Source organism: Onychomys torridus, chromosome 2 (genome assembly GCF_903995425.1).
Source record: "Onychomys torridus chromosome 2, mOncTor1.1, whole genome shotgun sequence".
Classification (NCBI taxonomy): Eukaryota; Metazoa; Chordata; class Mammalia; order Rodentia; family Cricetidae; genus Onychomys; species Onychomys torridus.
Window position 1 is genome coordinate 143,032,676 of NC_050444.1, and position 21,201 is coordinate 143,053,876.

A 21,201-nucleotide genomic window follows, 5' to 3' on the forward strand; every position below is an offset into this window, starting at 1 on the left:
CCTGGAACTCACTCTGTAGACCAGGCTGGCCTCGAACTCACAGAGATCCACCTGCCTCTGCCTCCCGAGTGCTGGGATTAAAGGTGTGCGCCACCACCGCCCAGCTCAACGTGAGACTCTTGATTTAGTCAGTTAATTTGTTTTGCAATGCTGAGGATGAATCCACACTCCACCACTGAGTCACATCCCCAGCTCCATTTAGTCATTTTCAGATGTCCCGTGGTAGGAGACTGGCTTAAAAACTTTCAATACTTTTAATACAATTTCAAAACTGTATGCACTTAATTTATTTATTTTTGAGACAGAGTCTCACTATCACTGACTGGTCTAGTACTGTGTAGACCAGGCTGGCCTTGAACTTATAGAGATCTGCCTGCCTCTACCTCCAGAGTGCTGGGATTTACTTTATTAGCATGTGCCACCAGGCCTGTCTGGTATCAGTCTTTATATGATGTGGCTCCGGAGGCAGCCACACCTGGGCTGGTCCATGCCTTGTTCAAGAAGGTGAAACCACTAACTGGGTGTGGGCATCACAGCAACATCCAAACATCATCACTGTTTCAGAGAGCTGTCCTAAGTCTCCTACGAAGTACAATTTAAATACCTTTCCAGGGGCAGGGATGCAGTCAGTGAGAGAACCCTTGCCCAGCATGAACAAGGTCCTGGATACAACACTGACCACTGAGCAAACCAAAATGAAACCAAAAGACTTTGCTATTTTTTTAATGGCTTTTTTTACTTGTAGACAACACACAATTAGGTATCTGTTTATTGCAGTACCAGGGATTGGACCCAGGGCCTTTCTAGTGACAGATAATGAGCTGTACTTCCAGTCCTGCCATGGGTGGTGATGCACACCTTTGGTCTCAGCACTCAGGAGGAAAACTAGGCAGATCGTTGTGAGTTCGAGGCCAGTCTGGTCTACATAGTGAGTTCAGGGCAGCCAAGGCTACACAGAGAGCAGCCAAGGCTACATAGAGAGACCTTGTCTCAAAAAACAAACAAACTCTTTAACCCTTCAAAGACCAGACAATACCTACAAATCCATTTGTAAATTCTTCTAATTAGTTATTGTTCAAGAGGCAGAAAGATGGGTGGTCTCACTGCCTTTTGGAACTGTATTAAAATTAAAGGAAAACAAGGGGATTTCTTTTAAAATCCACTTTGGGTACTTCACATAAGTCTATGAAAGTGCCTTCTAGTATGTTCTTCATCTGTGTCTTTCCTGCCCTCTGACACTGTAAAGACACCTGCTTTGCTAGAACTGTGACCTGGCTGCAGCATGGGTGAAAAGCAGACTGGCCTTAAACCCTGTGCTGGCCAGCTCCTGCCTTCTAGAAGGTCTTCTGAATGTTAAAAGACCTAGAAATACATTAGCTAGGCTTCCCCCTCCTCCCCTTCCCCCAAGGTGGAGGAATGTCAGCAGGACATACATTTTCAGGTTGCACTGAGTTGCCTCTTGGAAATGACTGAAGAAAGCAGGGAAGCATTTTGAGTTTTGCCCAAATGACTTGTTTTATGATCTCAGAATGGGGTATTGGTGTGTAGGCAATTGTAAAATAGCTTACCGGACAGGGACACTTCCTCGACCTGGCTCACAAGGCTCTCTTGGGGGCTCATTTAATTTCATCCAGCTGGGCAAGCACAGGGGCCCTAATGAACTTGTAACTCGTTTTAGTGTTTGTCTGCACATAACTCCCTTTAGAAGTACAGTCTCAGCTTTAGGGAGTACCTTTTAGGACCATGTAGTCCGCCCTACCTGTTTTTATCAAAGCAGGTCAGAAAATTAAACTGTGGAATTTTTTATGAAAAGTTTGGCAGGAGAAGACTGATGTTCTGACGGCGTATTTTGCCTCCTCTTCAGAAAAAGGTAACAATAAAAGCATGTAAAAGCTTGAAAGAGTGCTCATCAGGGAGATTTTTCTTATTTTCCTCCTACCCAGAGTCTGCTCCTCAACATGGAAATTAGGAAGCCTTGGGGCCAACCTTGATTCACTCAACACCAAGATGAGGCCAAGAAAGCCCTCAGAATCCAGGCTAAGAAATGATCAGTCTTTGGAGCCACAACATCCAGACTCTGGCATGTGGTCCAACAAAAATACAAGCCCAGCCGGGGGGGTGGTGACAGCACGCGCCTTTAATCCCGGCACTGAGCGGGGGAGGGGGGGAAGCGGCAGAGCCAGGTGGATCTCTGTGAGTTCGAGGCCAGCCTGGTCTACAGAGCAAGTTCCAGGACAGCCAGGACTATTACACAGAGAAACCCTGTCTTAAAACCGCACCCCCAAAAAGCAAGTATAACAACATTGCGACATTAAGAAGGGGAAACAGCCCCTAAGTTCCACAAAATTAGACAAATTGGTGGCTTTCACCGCAGAACAAGCAATGTAACCTCTAAAACCTCTTTCCCATCAATTTACTGCTACGTAAGCGTCTCTCGGTCTGGTAAGTTGGCCCGAACGTGGGGCTTGTCTTCGGCCTCCTCCGCAGCCGGGTCATTCTCCTCACCAGACTCCACATAGATGGGCCAGTCGTCCCTGTCGCTCTTCTCGTGGATTTCAGATGCGGCCTCCACCAGGCTGAGGTTGACGGGCATCACGTCGTCACCCTCGTCCTGAGCGTCGGTAACACAGGTACAGCTGTCACACAGCCCGAAGCGCCGCAGCCCCTGGGACAGGTGGCTGGTAAAGGTTCTTCGACAGCCCTTGCAGATGATTGGACGGTTGGATCTGTGGACCTGTCATCGCAAGTGGGCACAGTAAATGTCACAGAAAAGGGGTCAAGGAGCGGGAGAGAGTCTGGTGGGAAATTGGGGATACAGCTTACTCTACATCCATATCAGGGGGAAAGGCCCACAGTCTGCCGGCCCTGGCAGGTCTGGCCTCATGAGAGCCATCCTTGAGCAAACACTAAGCTGCTTGGAGAATTTGTCTGTTCCCATGCCAGTGTTAACTTTTTCTTCTTCTTCTTCTTTTTTTTTTTTTTTAAGATTTATTTATTTAGTATACAGAAGAGGGCGCCAGATCTCATTACAGATGGCTGTGAGCCACCATGTGGTTGCTGGGAATTGAACTCAGGACCTCTGGAAGAGCAGCCAGTGCTCTTAACCGCTGAGCCATCCCTCCAGCCCCAGTGTTAACTTTCTAAGCACCACCAGCTGGCTTTAATCTGGTAAAAGAAAACGTCACCAAATTCTCTAAAAACCTGGGGGGGGGCAGGAGGGGGGACAGAGAAGTGAGCGACAGGCTGACCCCCAGCCTAGAAACTGGACGTAGCCCAGCAGCGGCATCACCCACACTTACGCTCAGGGCGTGGCTCCGGAGGTGCTCCTGTCGGGTGAACCTCTTGCCACAGGTCTCGCAGGGGTAAGGCCGCTCACCCGTGTGCGACCGGATGTGCCGCTTGAGGATGCCCTTCTGCTTGGCAGTGTAAGGGCAGAAAGGACACTTGTGGAGCTTGATGGGGACCACCAGCACGTCACCTGAGGAATCCAAGAGACTGTAAACAGCAACAACCATTGGCACCTTTCGGGGGGCCTGGGAAACCCCATCATCTCAGCCAGAGCGGGAGGCTACCAACGCTACCTGCTAGCAGGCCGCAAGTTACCAGTTCAAGTCCAACTCTGTCTTGCTCCCCAAAGGTCAAAGGTCAAGCCAGCTAAGTGGGCTCCCCGCCACACCCCCTTTCCCTTCCCCGTGCTAGAGACTGAAGCCAGGGCCTTGAGTGTGGTACACAAACATTCTATCACTAAGCATCATCCCAATATACCCAGCTTGGTTTTTGGTCTTGAGCATTAGGGCTTAATGGCTGAGAAATCTCTCCAGCCCATAAAAGTTTTTTTGCTGTTGTTTAAGGTTTATTTTTTATTCTGGGCAGTGGTGGTGCAGGCTTTTAATCCCAGCACTCAAGATGCAGAGGCAGGCAGAGCTCTGTGAGTTCGAGGCCAATCTGGTCTACAGAGGGAGTTCTAGGACAGCCAGGGCTGCACAGTGAAATTCTGCCTGGAGAAACAAAGATTTTTCTTTATATAAATGGGTATTGCCTGTGTATTAATGCCCATGTATGTATGGGTACCCATGGGGGCCAGAAGAAGATGTCTTTTTGGAATTGGAGTTACATGCATTTATTAGCCACCTGACATAAATATTTTGGAACCAAACTTGGGTCTTCTGGAAGAGCAGTCAGTGATCTCAACCTCTGAGCCATATCTCTCCATCCCCATGTTCAGTAAGTTTTACAAACTTCTTTTGTGGTATACCAAAATTATTTTTGCGTTCTCTGCAGACAGCTCCATGATTAATACACAGCATGTTTCATCCTGGTGTGAGCTGTAAACAGCCAATCAATGCTCTGTGTTATACAGACCAATCTACAGGAAATTGAAACAATGCACAGGTTCTGACTGGGGAGTACCAGGGAAACAACCTAGACACGCTTGTCACAGAAACACTAAGTGATATCCGATACACCAGCCTTGACATTCTTGAACCTGCAGGCCTACCATCAAAGCCAATAACAGCAACTGTGGCTTCATCTCAAGATTTGGAGACTACCTTGGTGTGTTGATTTGAAAGAGAAATGTTGCCCATAGGCTCATGTACTTGAACCCTTTGTTTCCAGCTGGTGGTACTGTTTGCCGCGGTTAATGAACTTATAGGATGTGGGGCCTAGCAATCAGAGATTCTTTCAAGATTAAGTCATGTGATGCTTTGAATAGATATGGCCCCCATAGACTGGTGTGTCTGAATGCTTGGTCCCCATGGGGAGGGTGGCATTATAGGAGGTGTGGCCTTGTTGGAGGAAGTGTGTCACTGGGGGCAGGTTTTGAGATTTCAGAAGCTCAAGCCAGGCCTAGCTTTTTCCTGCTGCCTGCGAATCAAGATGTAGAACGCTCAGCTATCTCTCCAGCACCATGTCTGCCTGCACACTGCCATGCTTCACACCATGACGATAATGGACAAAACCTCTGAAACTGTAAGCCAGTCCCAACTAAATGTTTTCTTTTATAAGACTTGCCGTTCATGGTGTCTCTTCAGAGCACTGGAAACCCTAACTAAGACAAGTTGTTTACTTGGGAACAGATGAGCAGGAAGTGGGAATACATGTGCCATAAGGCACAGTAAACTTGTGCCGGTTCCAGGAAGTTTATATTTTAAACATGATGAGCCTGGGATTCCTGGGTAACCCTGAAGGAAACCTAACACCTCCCCAAAAGGCTCGGGGGAAGGCATGCTTTCACTTTAATTATCATGGGCACCGGTTTCCAGAACTAGCTCCAGACCCAGGAGGACGGCAATTTGAACCAGGTCCTGAGGCCAGACACCCACTCAAATGTCAGGACCACCTTCAAGATTAGGAGGGCTATTTCCAAAAAACAAGGGGGCCATCAAAACCACCAAGGCTGTGTCCACAATGTGGAAGACCCTCTCCAAATCTTCGGAGCCCACTGAAACTGTCTAGCCCACCTCCAAAACCTGGAACTTCCAGTCTCAGACCAGGCAAGCCATTATTTGAAACTGAGAGCATTCTTCCTAGCCTCAAGAGGCCCCTCCCCTCCTCTGCAGGAGGAGGTGTTGGCTCAAAGGTATCAGGCCCTCCAAAGTCACCAGGTGAATTCATTGGAGGCCCTTGTCGGCTTTCCTTTATCTCAGTCAGCAAAGCATGCTCTTCCCCTTGGGCACCAGGCACTCAGCCAGCAGCAACCCTCATTAGGGATTCCTGGTACTGCAGGATGACCCCTCATAGGCATCTTTAACCCCTTTTCTCTGTGAGCCAAGGGATTTTTCTCAAGACCTCTCATAACTTCTAGAACAATATGAACAAAAGTTCCCCCACCTTTTTTTTAACTGTTCAAGTATTCAAAGTTAATGTGTAACATCTTTGATTAAATTTTTATGTTATTATCATTATTATTATTATTACTATTACTATTGTATGTTTATGATGTTTGTGTGAACATGGGTGCACATGTGGAGGTCAGAGGACAACTTTTGAGAATTGCTTCTCTTCCTTAGTTGTGGGTTCTGGGGTTCAAACACAAGTTGTCAGGTATAAATGATAAGCGCCTCACACACTGAGCCATCCTACTGGCCACCATCTTTATGACTAAATTAAGCCAACGCCTGTCCTAGAATGTCTGTTATTATCAACAAGAACATGTACAGCATTTCATCCACTAGGATTCATTCCTTCTGGGCACTGCAGAGCACCCACCTAAGTAATGCTGAACAGAATGTTTGCTATGTGGACACAGACTTTGAAATAGAGTTTTATTTTATTTTATTTTTTTTTTGGGGGGGGAAGGTGGGTGGAATAAAGGGTTTTTTTTGGTATTTATTTATTTATTGGAAGGTGGGTGGTAGGGTCTCCTGTAGCTCAGGGTGGCCTCAAACTCACTATGCACCAAAGGTCTTAAACTTCTGATCCTTTACAAAATCCTCACAAAGTGCTGAGATTACAGGTGTGAGCCACCATGTACCGCCAGACTTCTTTCCTTCTTGAACTTTTTTCCTAATCATCACCAACTACTGTCACAACACTGAGCTATTCTGTGTCCTGACTTAAAGGACACAGAACACCATAAACAAACACTGTATCACTTTATTCATATATTTAAAAAACAGTCCTAGCTGTCCTGGAACTTGCTTTACAAGGCTGGCCTTGAACTGAGAGATCCGCCTGCCTCTGCTTCCTGAGTGCTGGGATTAAAGGCATGTGCCACCACTGCCTAGCTAAAAAAATGTTTATTTTATGTGTATGGATGCCTTGCCTACATGTACATCTGTGCACTGTATATAATGCACATGAGGCCAGAATAAGGTGTTGGATTCTCTAGAACTAATTACAGACAGTTTTTAAGCTACCATGTAGGCGTTGGAAACTAAACCTGGGTCTTCTGCAAGAGCAGCAAGTACCATTAACAACTGAGTCCTCTTTCCAATCATTTACTTATTTTTTTCTTTTTTCAAGACAAGATATCACTATATAGCCCTGGAATTTGCTATCTATACCAGACCAGCCTTGAACTCAGAGCTCTGCTTGCCTCTTCCTCCCAAGTGCACTACCACACCCATCAGTATCATTTCATAGAGAGGACATCTGTTGGATTTTACTGTCTGAGGGGAGTCTTGGATCCAAGCCCTCGCAGACATCAGAGGACACACGCTGTACAGGTAAAGCAGAGATACACAAAGAGGAGCCAGGCAAACAACTCTGCCAGCAACATGCTTGCAGTGAAGCAGGGGGACCTGCCTTTAATCCCCAACACCTGTGAGAAGCCAAGAGTGGCGGCACACTCCTGTAATCCCAGCACTGGGAAGATGGAGAGACTTGGGTCTCTGGGAGCCACTGGCCAGCCAGTTGAGCGATATGAGCAAGCCATAGGCCAACAAAAGATCCTGTCTCTAAAAACAAGGCAGGGGCTGGAGAGACGGATTAGAGCACTGGCTGTTCTTCCAGAGGACCTGGGTTCCATTCCTAACAAGCACGTGGCAGCTCATAGCCATCAGGAACTTCAGTCCTAGGGGATCCAATGCACTCTTCTGGCCTCTGCATGCAAAATGATGTACAGAATACATGCAAGCAAAGCTTCCATACATGTGGAATAAAATAAAATAAGTTTTCATTTAAAAAACAAAAACAGGGGTTGGGGATTTAGCTCAGTGGTAGAGCACTTACCTAGCAAGCACAAGGCCCTGGGTTTGATCCTCAGCTCCAAAAAAACCAAAAAAAACCAAAAAAAACAAAAAAAAAAACAAAAAAACCAAAGCTGGGTGGTAGCGCACGCCTTTAATCCCAGCACTCAGGAGGCAGAGGCAGGTGGATCTCTGAGTTCGAGGCCAGCCTGGGCTACAGAGTGAGTTACAGGACAGTCAAGGATACAGAGAGAAAATCTGTTTCATTAACAAAACAAAAACAAGGGGGACATATCTTGAGGTGCAACATCTGATATTGTCCTCTGGTCTCTATGCGCGCGCGCACACACACGCACACACACACACACACACACACACACACACACACACACACGGTATACAAAGAACAATAATCTATATACAAGAACCCAATTAGTACCTATTGATAGTGGTGGCAATGGCAGCAATGACCGTAGTGGTAATAGTGGCGGGAGGATGGTGGTGACAGTCATGAGGATGAGGGGACACAAGGAACAGATAAATGTGGGTAGAGAGAATGCCTGTGATCAAAACTCACCTGAGTCCTCTCTATACCAGTCACTCTGAACGTCCATCCCCGAACTCACGGCCACTCCTGCCCCTCCCAGTCTCCCCTCCAAACTATGGGCAAAGTGATGATCCGAGTCGTCTCTGCTCTGGACAGCACCACTGTGCAAGAGAGCCTCCAGAAACTGCTTCACATGGTAGTTGCTATACGTCAAGTCCAAGGCCTGGTTACCGGACAGGCCTTCCTCCGCATGGGCCAGTGGGGTCACATACTGCTGCAGCCGTTCACCAGCCTCCCCCTCCACTCGGGCAATATCAAATTCCACCTTGGGTTCAACCCTTCTGGGCACAATAGAGAGGTCACTGTCAGGGGCGCCGCAGCCCTGGCTGTCTTTCACTACCAGTTCCAAGGGACGGCAGTCCTCGCAAGGGGATGCTCCTGTACCCTCCGCGCTCCCTTCTCCCTCTCCCGGGGAGGAGAGAAAGCTCTTGGTACAACAGGAAGTCCCCTCCAATCCTGCACTTGGACTCCCACTGTCTATGTGATGAGCCGCGGCGGCAGCAGCTGCGGCCGCTGCCACGGCTGCAGCCACAGCAGCCTCCTTCTCCATCTTTCGGCAGATGTCAAGGGATGACCTGATGTAGGTCTTGCAGAAGTTGACCACGTCATTCATCTGCAGGTAGCTGGCAGCTGACATAACTTCAATCACATTCTCCCCACACAAGTCCAACTTCCCCGAGTAGAGGAAATCTAAGATGGTGGAGAAGGCGTCGGAGGTGACGATGTCCAAGGAGGCGGTGCTGTGCCGCCCGCTGTCCTGAATGTAGTGAATGAGCAGGGCACGGAAGTAGCCACTGTTCGCGAACAGAATGTTCCTGTGGGCCTTGAAGATGCGCCCTTCCACGATGATGCTGCAATCACAGAAAAAGTCCCTTTTCCGCTGCTCATTCAACTCCCCCAAGAGCTTGGCACAGTAGGCCTGCGCCTCCATCTCTCCACCAGCCACCAGCCGCTGCTGCTCTGGAGGGGCCTGGAGCTCTGCCAAGATTTTTATTTAAGTTAATTCACGAATCCCAACCTTCCTGTTCGGGTGGGCGATCCACCAACACCCCTCCCCCATCTCTTTCCCCAAACCCTCCCCTTCAAAGCCCGCCAAACACAGCTTCTCCCTCAGAGAGGCTCAAGACCACTCCCACAGGGTATACAAGCTGCACCCCAGAAAACAGACACTGGTTTCCGGTCTCTCATCCCCATCTTCTCTGGGGGGAGGGGGTGGGTAATCACCCAGAACGCTTTACCCATTAAACCCGGCCTTTTCCTAATTTGGTCTGAATTGGATTGCTGCACTGGCAGAGAGGCCTTCAGGGTACAAAAACTTATCACTTACCATAAGCTGTTCTCATTTTGTTTTGATTTTCTGTAGCCCGGCCTTGCATTTTCTAAGCAACCAAGGATGGTCTTGAACTCTTGTGATTACAGGGGTGGTCACCATCCCCAGTTTATGTGGTGCCTACACCCATGCTGCCTGTGCACAAGGCAAGTACTCTACCAACTGTTCTATATCCCTGGCTTCAAGATGTTCATATGCCGGGCAGTGGTGGCCCACGCCTGTAATCCCAGCACTGGGGAGGCAGAGACAGGCGGATCTCTGTGAGTTCGAGGCCAGCCTGGTCTACAGAGCGAGATCTAGGAAAGGCGCAAAGCTACACAAAGAAACCCTGCCTCGAGAAAAAAAAAAAAAAAAGTTTTGGGTTGGAGAGATGGCTCAGAGGTTAAGAGCACTGGCTGTTCTTCCAGAGGTCCTGAGTTCAATTCCAGCACCAGCACCCACAACCATCTACAGTGAGATATGATGCCCTCTTCTGGCCTGCAGGCAGAACACTCACTGTATACATAATTAATAAATAAGTCTTTATAAAACAACAACAACAAAAAAAACAAAACAAAACACTGACTCAGGGATAGAGAGGTAATAATAAGAGCGGAGCTGAAGAGATGGCTCAATGGTTAAGAGCACTGACTGCTCTTCCAGAGGTCCTGAGTTCAATTCCCAGCAACGACATGGTGGATCACAACCACCTATATAATGAGATCTGGTGCCCTCTTCTGGCCTGCAGGCATACATGCAGGCAGAACACTGTATACATAATAAATAAATCTTTTTTAAAAATAATAATTAAGAGCATTTGTTGCTCTTGCAGATGAACTGGATTCAGTTCTCAGCACCCACATGGTGGCTCACTACCATCCTTAACTCTAGTTCCAGGGTTTCCAACTGACCTCCACGGACACATGTGGTATACATGCAGATAAAACACTCACATAAAATAAATGAATCTTTAAAAAAAATTCATTTTAAACCAAACCACTGGTTCAATCGTTTTCATGTTTGTGGGGAGCCCAAAACAGCCTGACCACACAGCTGCCATAACAGGCTTACTGGCAGGAACCACTCAGTTCCCAGGAAAAGCTATAAGCTAACCCCACCCAGGGAGGGCCATCATCTAAGGGGAAATACCTGACATTCCAAACGTTCTGTTCCAACCATTATAAGTTATCACCAGGTGTCCTTTAGCCCAAGCACACACCATTTCCCTTTTACCAAGTTGCCCCTAGACGATTAGGGTCCTGAACCCTGGAAATCCCCCTCATCCTGTATAATATTATCACGACCAGCTTTAATATTCTACATCCCAGGGGCTCAGGAGAGAAACTATGAACAGCGAGGACTATTTTCGGGAAATAGAATCTCAGCACACCGAGCTCTGTAGTCCACTTGCTTAATTCCTCTGGCATAACATCCTATCTACACAGCTTCAGTTCTGTTCTCGTGCCTAGCTCCTTTCTTGCCTGATTTCTCTCTATACTTATCTACTGCTCCCTCTAAGTTCTATCTTAATTCTCTCGTCTTAATTCTGCCTCACCTAGGGCCTTTTCAGCTTGTTCTTACCCAGCTAGTACTTCCCCATCTGACTCTTCCTCATCTTCCATCTGGTCCACACGAACTCTCCTTATCTCTCTGTTCTCCATCTCTCCATCTTCCACATCCTCCCAAGTCTCCCAGGAATCCAGTTATAAACCCAAGCAATAGCAAGCTCCTGGTCGAGGCTTGAATTCCACAGGGTCATAAAGGCAGGTAAGAACTTGCCTCAGGCAATGACCACCAGGCTTCCAGGGTCAAATGGAGGGGTGATAAGAATCACCTAGAGGGGCAGTAATTGCTAATTATCATTTGCAACCCAAAAGGGAAGTGACTAATGGGGAAATGAATTAACTAAAGGCTAAATTCGGGTAATAGCTAAGAAGAGGGATCCTTTATGCTCCACTATAGTCTTAAATGTGATTGGTAGAAAATGTTAAGAATCTATAAGTCACTAGGTCAATGGGTGAAAATAAAACTGCCTTCTTTTTTCCTGTGGCTCCTTTCTGTCCAAGCTATCTGCAGTTTTTCTGTAGGGTGAGGGAATGTGTGCTCGGTCACTAGGCAACCTGTGTACAGCTAGATGCCTCTGGTGATGGTTAAAGGGAGATCTGGAACTGGAGGTAAGATCTGGGAAACGAGGAAGTTAAGCTTAATTGGCACATCTGCCAGGCCTTCTCAAACAGGTAGTCTGGACGCTTAGTCTGTTCTTAGAGAGTACAGAGGTGTCTCTGATAAGGTGCTTTCCTCCGTCTGGGGATGGACCTGGCCGGATGCTGCCAATGACGATAATTACAGGGAGCTTGAGCTGGGGTTCTGGCTGTGCACAGCTGTCAGCGCGGGTTATCTAAATATTCCTTCAGTAGAGGGAAATGATGCCCAATGAATGGTGGAAAAGCTACAACAGCACACAAGAAATCATAGCAGGAAACGGCTGATAATCAAAAGCCAATATCACCAAGGCTCCTTGAGCCTCCGCTTGGCCTCTAGAAGGCCCTTGGCTTCTTCCAGGTATTAGTTTTGTCATACCCAGCTGAAATCCTACTTTGTGTATGTTTACGGCTTGCAGCACCCTCGCCCGAAACCTCTACTATGATAAAAACCCACCCTGCCCGGGCTCAGCACTCTAATCTTACCACTGCATCCGACACACAGAGGATCCTTAAATAAAGGCTCTTTGCCTTCTTTACACATGGGTTTCGGTCTCCATGGTGGTCTTTTGAGAGTCCCCGCAATCTGAGCATAACAATGATTTATATTGTTTAGAATCTAACATATAGGGGCTGGAGAGATGGCTCAGAGGTTAAGAGCACTGGCTGTTCTTCCAGAGGTCCTGAGTTCAATTTCCAGCAACCACATGGTGTCTCACAACCATTTGTAATGAGACCTGGCGCCCTCTTCTGGCCTGCATGCTGTATACATAATAAATAAATAAACCTTAAAAAAGAGCCGGGAGGCACGCCTTTAATCACAGCACTCGGGAGGCAGAGGCAGGCAAATCTCAGTGAGTTCCAGGCCAGCCTGGTCTATAGAGTGAGTTCCAGAACAGCCAGGACTGTTCACAGAGAAACCCTGTCTTAAAAAACAAAACAAAACAAAATTAAAAATAAACAAACAAAAAACCAATAAGGACTGGAGAGATGGCTCAGAAATTAAGAGCACTGACTACTTTTCCAGACGTCCTGAGTTCAATTCCCAGGAACCACATGGTGGCTCACAACCATCTGTAATGAGATCCAGTGCCTTCTTCTGGCATGGAGGCATAATGCAGGCAGAACACTGTACATAATAAACAAATTTAAAAAAAAAAAAAAAAAGGAATGATAGCTAGCTGCATGTGGGGACAGTACATGTGTTTTACATGGATTCTTTCTACAACTTTCCATAAAAACCTTGAGAGGAGAGGAACAGGTATGGTGGTACATAACCTGTGATCCTTGTATTCACAAGGCTGAAGCAGAAGGATCAGGAGTTCCAGGCCAACTTGGAATAGAGATTGAGACCCTGTCTATAAATAAATAAATGGGGGCTGGAGAGAGGGCTCAAGAGAACTTACTGCTTTGGGGCAGCTCATAACCACTTCTAACTACAGTTCCAGGGGATTCAATACTCTTTTTTGGCCTCCATAGGTACCCATACACATACAAATAAATAAAAATATTACTTCCAAAAAATGTAAAAATAAAAACCAGCTGGGTAATGGTGTTATACAACTTTAATCCCAGCACTCTGGAGACAGAGGCAGGCAGATCTCTGGATTCAAGGCCAGCCTGGTCTACAGAGCAAGTTCCAGGACAGCCACAACTACACAGAGAAACCCTGTCTCAAAAACAAACAAACAAATAAAAACAAGTATAATTTTGGCATTTGAGAGGCAGAGACCAGAGGATCAGGAGTTAATCATCTTTTATTTTCTTTTACACTTACTTATTTATATTGTCTGTGTATGTATGTATATATTTATGTATGTGTATGTGTATGTATGTATGTGAGCATGTGGGTGCCATGGAGCACATGCAGAAGTCAATATGGGTTCTAGAAGACCATGTGGGTTCTGGAAACTGAACTCTGGTCATTAGTCTCAGTGGCAAGTGCCTTCACACTGAGCCATCTCACCATCCCCATGATCATCTTTGATCACACAGAGAGTTCAAAGCCAGCTTGGCCTAGCATTGAGGCTGTCTCAACAAACAAACAAAAAGGTGGGGCATGTGGCTCAGTTGGCAGAGCACCTGCCTAGCACCTATAAAGGCCCTGGTTCCATCCCCAGCCCTCCACAAACCGAATGTGGTGGCAGATGCCCATAATCCCAGCACTAGTGAGGTAGTGGCAGGAGGATCAGGAGTTCAAGGCCATCGTCAGCAATACAGCTAGTTCCAGGTTAGCCCATGACACAACAGCCTATCTCAAATAAATAAATAAATCCCTTGTAAGTCCTAATTTTGTTTCTATTTTTCTGATAAAGAAATCAAAGATAGGAAATGACCTGGCTATGACAGAACATGGATTCAAAACTGGCTTTGTTGGTGTCCAGTCAACGGATCTTATGACTGCGTTCTAGGTTCACATGGCACAGTTTCCTTTTCAGTGTCCTGATCTGTATGTAGAGATTAGCTAGCTGCCTAACTCTTACCTTCTGTGGTAGGAATGACCCCTGTGGTAGCTGGAATGTAACTGGCCCCATAATCTCTATTAGGAAGTGTGGATTTGTTGGAGGAAGTGTCTCACTGTGGGGGCAGGCTTGAAGTTTCCTCTGCTCAGGATACTGCCCAGTGTCTCAGTTCACTTCCTGTTGCCTGCAATATGTAGGACTCTCAGCTCCTTCTGCACGGCACCATGCTCCCCATCATGATGATAATGAACCAACCTCTGAAACTGCAAATGAGCCACCCCAATTAAATGTTTTGTTTTGTTTTTGTTTTTGTTTGGTTTTTCAAGACAGGGTTTCTCTGTGTAGCTTTGCGCCTTTTCCGGAACTCACTTGTTAGCCCAGGCTGGCCTCGAACTCACAGAGATCGGCCTGGCTCTGCCTCCCGAGTGCTGGGATTACAGGTGTGCGCCACCACCGCCCGGCTTAAATGTTTTCTTTATAAGAGTTGTCATGGTCATGATGTCTCTTCACAACAATAGAAATCTTAAGACACCTTCTACCACTATTTTGTGGGAAAATCTGATAGATTCTTGGCCTGTCAGCATACACACCCGCTTCTAAGGGTTCTGGCACCCCTTAGGCTGCTACACTTATTCTTGGCCAATGTGAAGTTGGCACCATCCAGCTCAGGGTCCAGGTGTGTCAGCTGTCACGTAGGCTGCTAATACAGTCAATGTATCTTACTCTCTGACCATCACTGACTCAGTGGTGGGACTGCAGCCTGATCATAACCAATGAAAAGCAATGGAAACTTTGTTGGGCATCTGAAAGGGGCACTTGGCTCTGGAACTCATAGAATGTGAGAAATGTGCTGCTAAGCCAACAGAGGAACCAGCCTAACAAAGATGACAGCCTGGAACCTGGGGACACTAGCTAAGCCCTGGCTCAAGCTGTGCCAGAACCAATTAAGTCCCTTTTTGCCTTAGTGACTGAACCCTCAGTGACTGAACTCTATGACCTCCGTTAACATCTTCCTACTATCTCAGACCTGGCTGGCTCTGTCAAAAGACAGCAAGCTCTTTAAAGGCATAGGTGTGTCTTATTAAATCTGACGGCTCTCATGGCACCAGACAGAGCGAGTGCTTTGGATAGAGAATGTTTGCTAAATTAAAAGGTACGCTCCTATTTTTAACTGCCAGGCAGAACACATATAATCAAGCTTAGAATCTTCCCAGTGGTGAGGAACATGGAGGTGCTAGCTTTCTGCTCCAAGCGCTCCCTCCCTCTCCCATCAAACCGCAAGCATCCATTAACCACCCTTTCCTTTACCTTCTGACCCGCTGAACTCAGAGCAGTCCTGACCCCAAATGCAGTCAGCTCTCTGTAGCAGTGGCTTCTATATCCATGCATTCAGTTAACCATGGCCTAAAAATACTTGAGGGAGAAAAAGTCAAACCTGCTTTATTTTTATCTATCTATCTATCTATCTATCTATCTACCTACCTACCTACCTACCTACCTATCCATCCATCATCCATCCATCCATCCATCCATCATCCATCCATCCATCCATCCATCATCTATCCATCCATCCATCCATCCATCCATCCATTTTCTGTCCCTCCGTCCATCCATCCATCCATCCATCCATCCATCCATCCATCCATCCATCCTGGGGAGGATACTGGAGGCACCTGTGCCACAGAATTCGTGTGAAGTTCAGAGAAGAACCTGTGGAAGTTGGTTCTCTCCTAACATGTAAGTTCCTAGAAATCAAACTCAGGTCACCAGGCTTGGCAGCAAGCACCTTTACCCACAGAGCCATATCGAAAGCCCAATTCCTGTATTTTTAGGTTCATTTTAAACTCAACAAATTTATATCCTAATTTTAAAAAGTTTCCTCATCCAAAGTAGTTAAAATAAACACTATTTTAAAAGGAAGAACACTGTCTTGTGTCTATAGACTTCTTTTTTAAAAACACACACACACACACACACACACACACACACACATATATATATATATTTTTCTCTCTCTCAAGACAGGGTTTCTCTGTAGCTTTGGAGGCTGTCCTGGAACTCACTTTGTAGACTAGGCTGGCCTCAAACTCACAGAGATCCACCTGCCTCTGCCTCCCGAGTGCTGGGATTACAGGCGTGTACCACCCCCCATTCCCCCCCCCCCCAGCTTGTATGAATATTTTACCTGCATGTATGTCTGACTGCCTTCCATGTACCCAGTCCCTGTGGGAGGTCTAAGAAGGTATCAGATTCCCCAGAACTGGAGTTACAGGTGGCCATGGAGCCACCATGTAGGTGCTGAGAATTGAACCCAGGTCCTGTGCAAGTACGGCCACTGCAATTAACCACTGAGCCATCTCTCCAGCCCCCACAGCTATAGAATGCTACCGCTCCTAAATAAATCCAGGACATTTCCCACTATGTCCTATTCCTTTCTCTGATCAGCCTCATATACCTAACAGCTGTTGCTACTATCTTTGACAATCAAAATACTAAGGGACAAATGGGGTCTAGAAAAATACTTTTTTTTTTTTTTAAGACAGGACCTTGCTAGGCAACCCTGACTGGCTTAGAACTCTCTACGTAAACCAGACTAGCCCAAACTTGCCTTGGCCCTCCTGTCTCTGCCTCCAGAGCGCTGAGATCCGGAAAAAGATATTTAAATAATACTTTCATCTCCTGTAGCTCAAAAAGCAGACCAGTCAAATTGACAACATCAGATTTTTGTGCCGATACCCTGTGTGCTTGGGGGTATAATTTGGACATCATTTTTTTTTTTTCCAGAGCTAAGGATCGAACCCAGGGCCTTGTACTTGCTAGGCAAGCACTCTACCACTGAGCTAAATCCCCAACCCCTAGACATCATTTTAGAGAGTGAATTTGGGCTGGAGAGATGGCTCAGGGGTTGAGAGCACCGTCTGCTCTTCCAGAGGTCCCGAATTCAAATCCCTAGCAAGCACACGGTGGCTCACAACCATCTGTAATGAGATCTGGTGCCCTCTTCTTTATACATAATAAATAAATAAATCTTAAAAAAAAAAAAAAGGAGAGGGAATTTGGCAATATTTATCAAAACTTAAAATGAAAGCCAAGAGCTGGGCAGTGGTGGCACACACCTTTAATCCCAGCACTCAGGAGGCAGAGGCAGGCGGATCTTTGTGAGTTTGAGGCCAGCCTGGTCTACAGATTTAGTTCCAGGACAGGCTCCAAAGCTGCACAGAAAAATCCTGTCTCAAAAGCAAAAAACAAAAAAGAAAAACTACCTCAAAAGACTTCCAGAACTATCATCCTGTCCAAAGGCCACCACCTTACACAAAAAAGACTTCCTTGGGGCTGGAGAGGTGGCTCAGCAGTTAAGAGCACTGGCTGTTCTTCCAGAGGTTCTGAGTTCAATCCCATCACCCACATGGTGGCTCACACCATCTGTAATGAGATCTGGTGCCCTCTTCTGGTCATGCAGACAGAGCATTGTATACATAATAAATGAATGAATGAATAAATAAACAAACAAACAAACAAACAAATAAATTAAAAAAAAAAAAAGACTTCCTCAAGGATGTCTGCCTGGCACCTGCCTGTTTAGCATTTGATTAGACAACATCATTTTTTTCTGTGTGTGGAGGTGGGTTGTCTGTTTGTTTGAGACAAGGTTTCTCTGTGCATCCCTGGCTGTCCTGGAATTCATTCTGGAGACCAGGCTGGCCTCAAACTCAGAGAGACTGGCCTGCCTCTGCCTCCCAAGTGCTGGGATTAAAGGTGTGCACCATCACTGCCCGGCTGACAACATTCTTGTTAATGATCTTTGTAGCAAGGATTAATGTTTCAAATTACTTTATATCATTCCTATTTTGCCTTTAAACTTTTCCCTTTGACTCCACATCCCGAACACACACAGAGTTAACTATTTGGATTCCCATTGCTCTGCTAATCAACTCCCAAATAAACTATCTACTCCCCCCCCCCCCCAGACAGGGTTTCTCTGTAGCTTTGGAGTCTGTCCTGGACTAGCTCTGTAGACCAGGCTGGCCTTGAACTCACAGAGATCCACCTGCCTCTGCCTCCTGAGTGCTGGGATTACAGGTGTGCACCACCACCCCCAGGCAAACTATCTACTCTTTAAAGATTGTTGAGCTGGAGAGGTGGGTGAGTGGTTAAGAGCACTCACTGCTCTTCCAGAGGACCTGGGTTCAATTCCCAGCACCCACATGGCGGCCCACAACTGTCTGTAACTCCAGTTCCGTGGCACCAGCCCTCTTCTGCCTTCTGTAGGCACCAGGAGCACGCATGGCACACAAATGTACACACAGGCAAAACACCCATACAAAAGAAATTAAATGAAGAAAATTAAAAAGACACAATCATGTAGAACAATCTATAGTCAACTGAAAAATGTCACCATAATATACAAATAAATAAATAAATAAAACAAGGTTTAAAAAACTATACTGTATGTGTTTACTGACATATAGTGAATTTTTTTTTTTTCTGGAAAGTTATACAAGAAAGATGCAACAGTAGAAGTATTAGGGATAAGAAGAATATCAAAAGACTTTTCCATTTTCACTTCAAACTTTCCTGGTCAGGTGTGGGGTACACATCTTTAGCCCTAGCCATGGAAGAAGGAGGCAGGAGGATCACTTGAGCCCAAACTTGGTATATAATGAGACAACACTTATTTACATCAGCTTGGCTGCTCTCTGGTGCTTAATCCCCGGGCTGTGCTGAAAGCCACTATTTCTCACGGAGAAGCTGCTAAACGCTGCTCACACACACAATTACCCACACACTCATGGCACTCAATCTACCCATGTTCCAATTCAATGCAACAGTCACTAAACACTGGGCCATGAGACAGTTCAGCAGAGAGAAGCACTTGCTACCAAGCCTGACGGCCTGAGTTTGATGCTCACAAATCATGGAGGAAAGAGAGAACCACTTCCTGTACTCGGACGCTCACAGGAATCTGTACACGCACATAAAACAAATCAATCTAATTTTAAAAAATTAGCCAGGCAGTGGTGGCGCACACCTTTAATCCCAGCACTTGGGAGGCAGAGGCAGGCCAGTCTCTCTGAGTTCGAGGCCAGCCTGGTCTCCAGAATGAATTCCAGGACAGCCAGGGCTACACGGAGAAACCCTGTCTCAAAAAAGCAAAACTTAAATAAATTAATTAACTGAAGCCAATTACTAAGTTCGGGGGCTGGAAATGAAGCTCAGATGGCTGGTATTGTCTTCCTTGCACAAGGTCCTGGGTTTGATCCCTAGCACTGCGTAAACTGATGTTGGGGTGCAAGCCTCTCTTGGACCCTTGGGGCAATCCTAGCCAGGGCTACAGGACTGTCAATCAAGAGTCAAAAGTGGGTCTGGAGAACTAGTTCAATAGTTAAAGAGAAAACACTGTGCTCCAGGGGTAGCCACATCTCTGGCCTCAGTGGGCAGCAGCATTCCAAGGCCCAGACCCACACACATATATTTTAAGAAAGGCAGCCTGACTCTCACTGTGTCCCCCTTTTACCCCACTCATTTTTCTTTTTTTAATTAATTAATTAATTAATTAATTAATTAATTAATTAATTATGTATCCCTGTAGGCCAGAAGAGGGCACCAGATCTCATTACAAGTGGTTGTGAGCCACCATGTGGTTGCTGGGAATTGAACTCAGGACCTTTGAGAGCAGTTGGTGCTTTTAACCTCAGAGCCATCTCTCCAGCCCCTCCCACCCTCCATCCCCCTTTTTATTTTTAAAGATAGACTCTGGCTATGTAGACCAGGCTAGCCTTGAACTTGCTTCCATCCTCCCGCCTGTACCTCTCTGGCGCTAGGATTACAGGTGTGCACCACCACTGCCTGGCCAGCCCCCTCTTTCCAACAACTCTCCTCCAGTCCCACCAACCTGAGAATAAAAATTGCTAGAATTTCCTGTGCATCATTCATTAAGAAGCGCCATTTAATCTCAGCACTCGGGAGGCTAAGGCAGGTGGATCTTTGTGAGCTCGAGGCCAGCCTGATCTACAGAGTTCCAGGACAGTCAAGGCTACACAGACAAACCCTGCCTCGAAAAGCCAACTCCCCGCCCCCAAAAAACAAAAAACGCGCTAAGCAAACTACTTGACAAGCACCTTAGTCTTACACTAACACAGTGCAGAGAATTTTCAGTTTTCAGAGGTGGAAACTGAGGTTCGAAGATACAGATTACACGCCCAGGATTTCGAATCCATATTCAACCGATTCCAGAGAGGAGAGCCCTAACCACTGTTTATTGATCTCCCCAAACCGGACAACAAATCTGGCGCTAAACCGGGAAGCCACTCCCTCCTCCGACCTATGCAAAGGAGGGAGACAACAGAAGAGCTTCCCTTTGCAGGGTTAGAATTTCTGACCATCTGCATCTTCGGTTCTCCTGCTAAACTGTTCTCAAGACAGAGACAACAATCCATCCTGAGTCAGACGACCTGAGGAGGCCACTGGAACCAGGTACTGGGCACAGTCCCTGGTGTCTGGCTGTGGAAACCGAGGTGACCATCACCGAGGCGGCCACTGGCCAAGCCTGGCCAAGCCCTGGCACTCAGGTATCGTTCCGGATCAGAATGAGCAGAAGCTAGAACTCCCACATGGACCATACGGGGAGGGCCACCCACAGCCAGGGAGGGGGCACGTGCCTCGTGTCCGCCCTCCCCAAGCGAGAAGAGGGAGGGTCTGCCCCGCCGCGCAGCCGGGGTCCAGGGAGTTGCTGGGCCGGGCGGTCCAAAGCTGGCTGAGAAAGGCAACCGTGCTTGCAACCCACACCCGGTCCCCTGAGCCAGCCTCCCGAGGTGCTCTCAACCAACTTTTTCCCCAAAACCAACGAAAACCGCTACGGCACCAGATGCTGGGTTCTCACCTGGCACGGGTTCCAGCCTCAGCCAGCGATCGGCGCGTAGCGACACGCCCCCCTTTTCATTCACCTGCGCCCTCCGGAGAGAGGCGAGGGAGATGGCCAATGGTGGGAGAC

At 47.0% G+C, this 21,201-nt stretch overlaps 1 protein-coding gene across 1 annotated transcript; it reads right to left on the reverse strand.

Moving 5' to 3' along the window:
• Window positions 1-2,238: 2,238 nt before the first annotated feature.
• Zbtb8b (zinc finger and BTB domain containing 8B) lies at window positions 2,239-21,131 on the reverse strand. The gene is made up of 4 exons (XM_036179424.1): window positions 21,091-21,131; window positions 8,209-9,216; window positions 3,300-3,478; window positions 2,239-2,734 (listed from the first exon to the last, which is right to left on the reverse strand). Exons 2-4 carry the CDS (start codon window positions 9,167-9,169, stop codon window positions 2,420-2,422), a joined length of 1,455 nt encoding a protein of 484 aa, XP_036035317.1. The 5' UTR covers window positions 9,170-9,216; window positions 21,091-21,131; the 3' UTR covers window positions 2,239-2,419.
• Between the last annotated feature and the right edge of the window lie 70 nt (window positions 21,132-21,201).

What these genes read in the sequence shown, in the direction of transcription:
- Zbtb8b (XM_036179424.1), bottom strand. Translation starts at nt 9,169, where the DNA reads ATGGAGGCGCAGGCCTACTGTGCCAAGCTCTTGGGGGAGTTGAATGAG. An exon ending in CTGGTATAGAGAGGACTCAG is followed by an intron (nt 3,479 to 8,208) that starts GTGAGTTTTGAT and finishes TGGATTCCTCAG; the next exon opens with GTGACGTGCTGGTGGTCCCC. An exon ending in TCCGGAGCCACGCCCTGAGC is followed by an intron (nt 2,735 to 3,299) that starts GTAAGTGTGGGT and finishes TTGCGATGACAG; the next exon opens with GTCCACAGATCCAACCGTCC.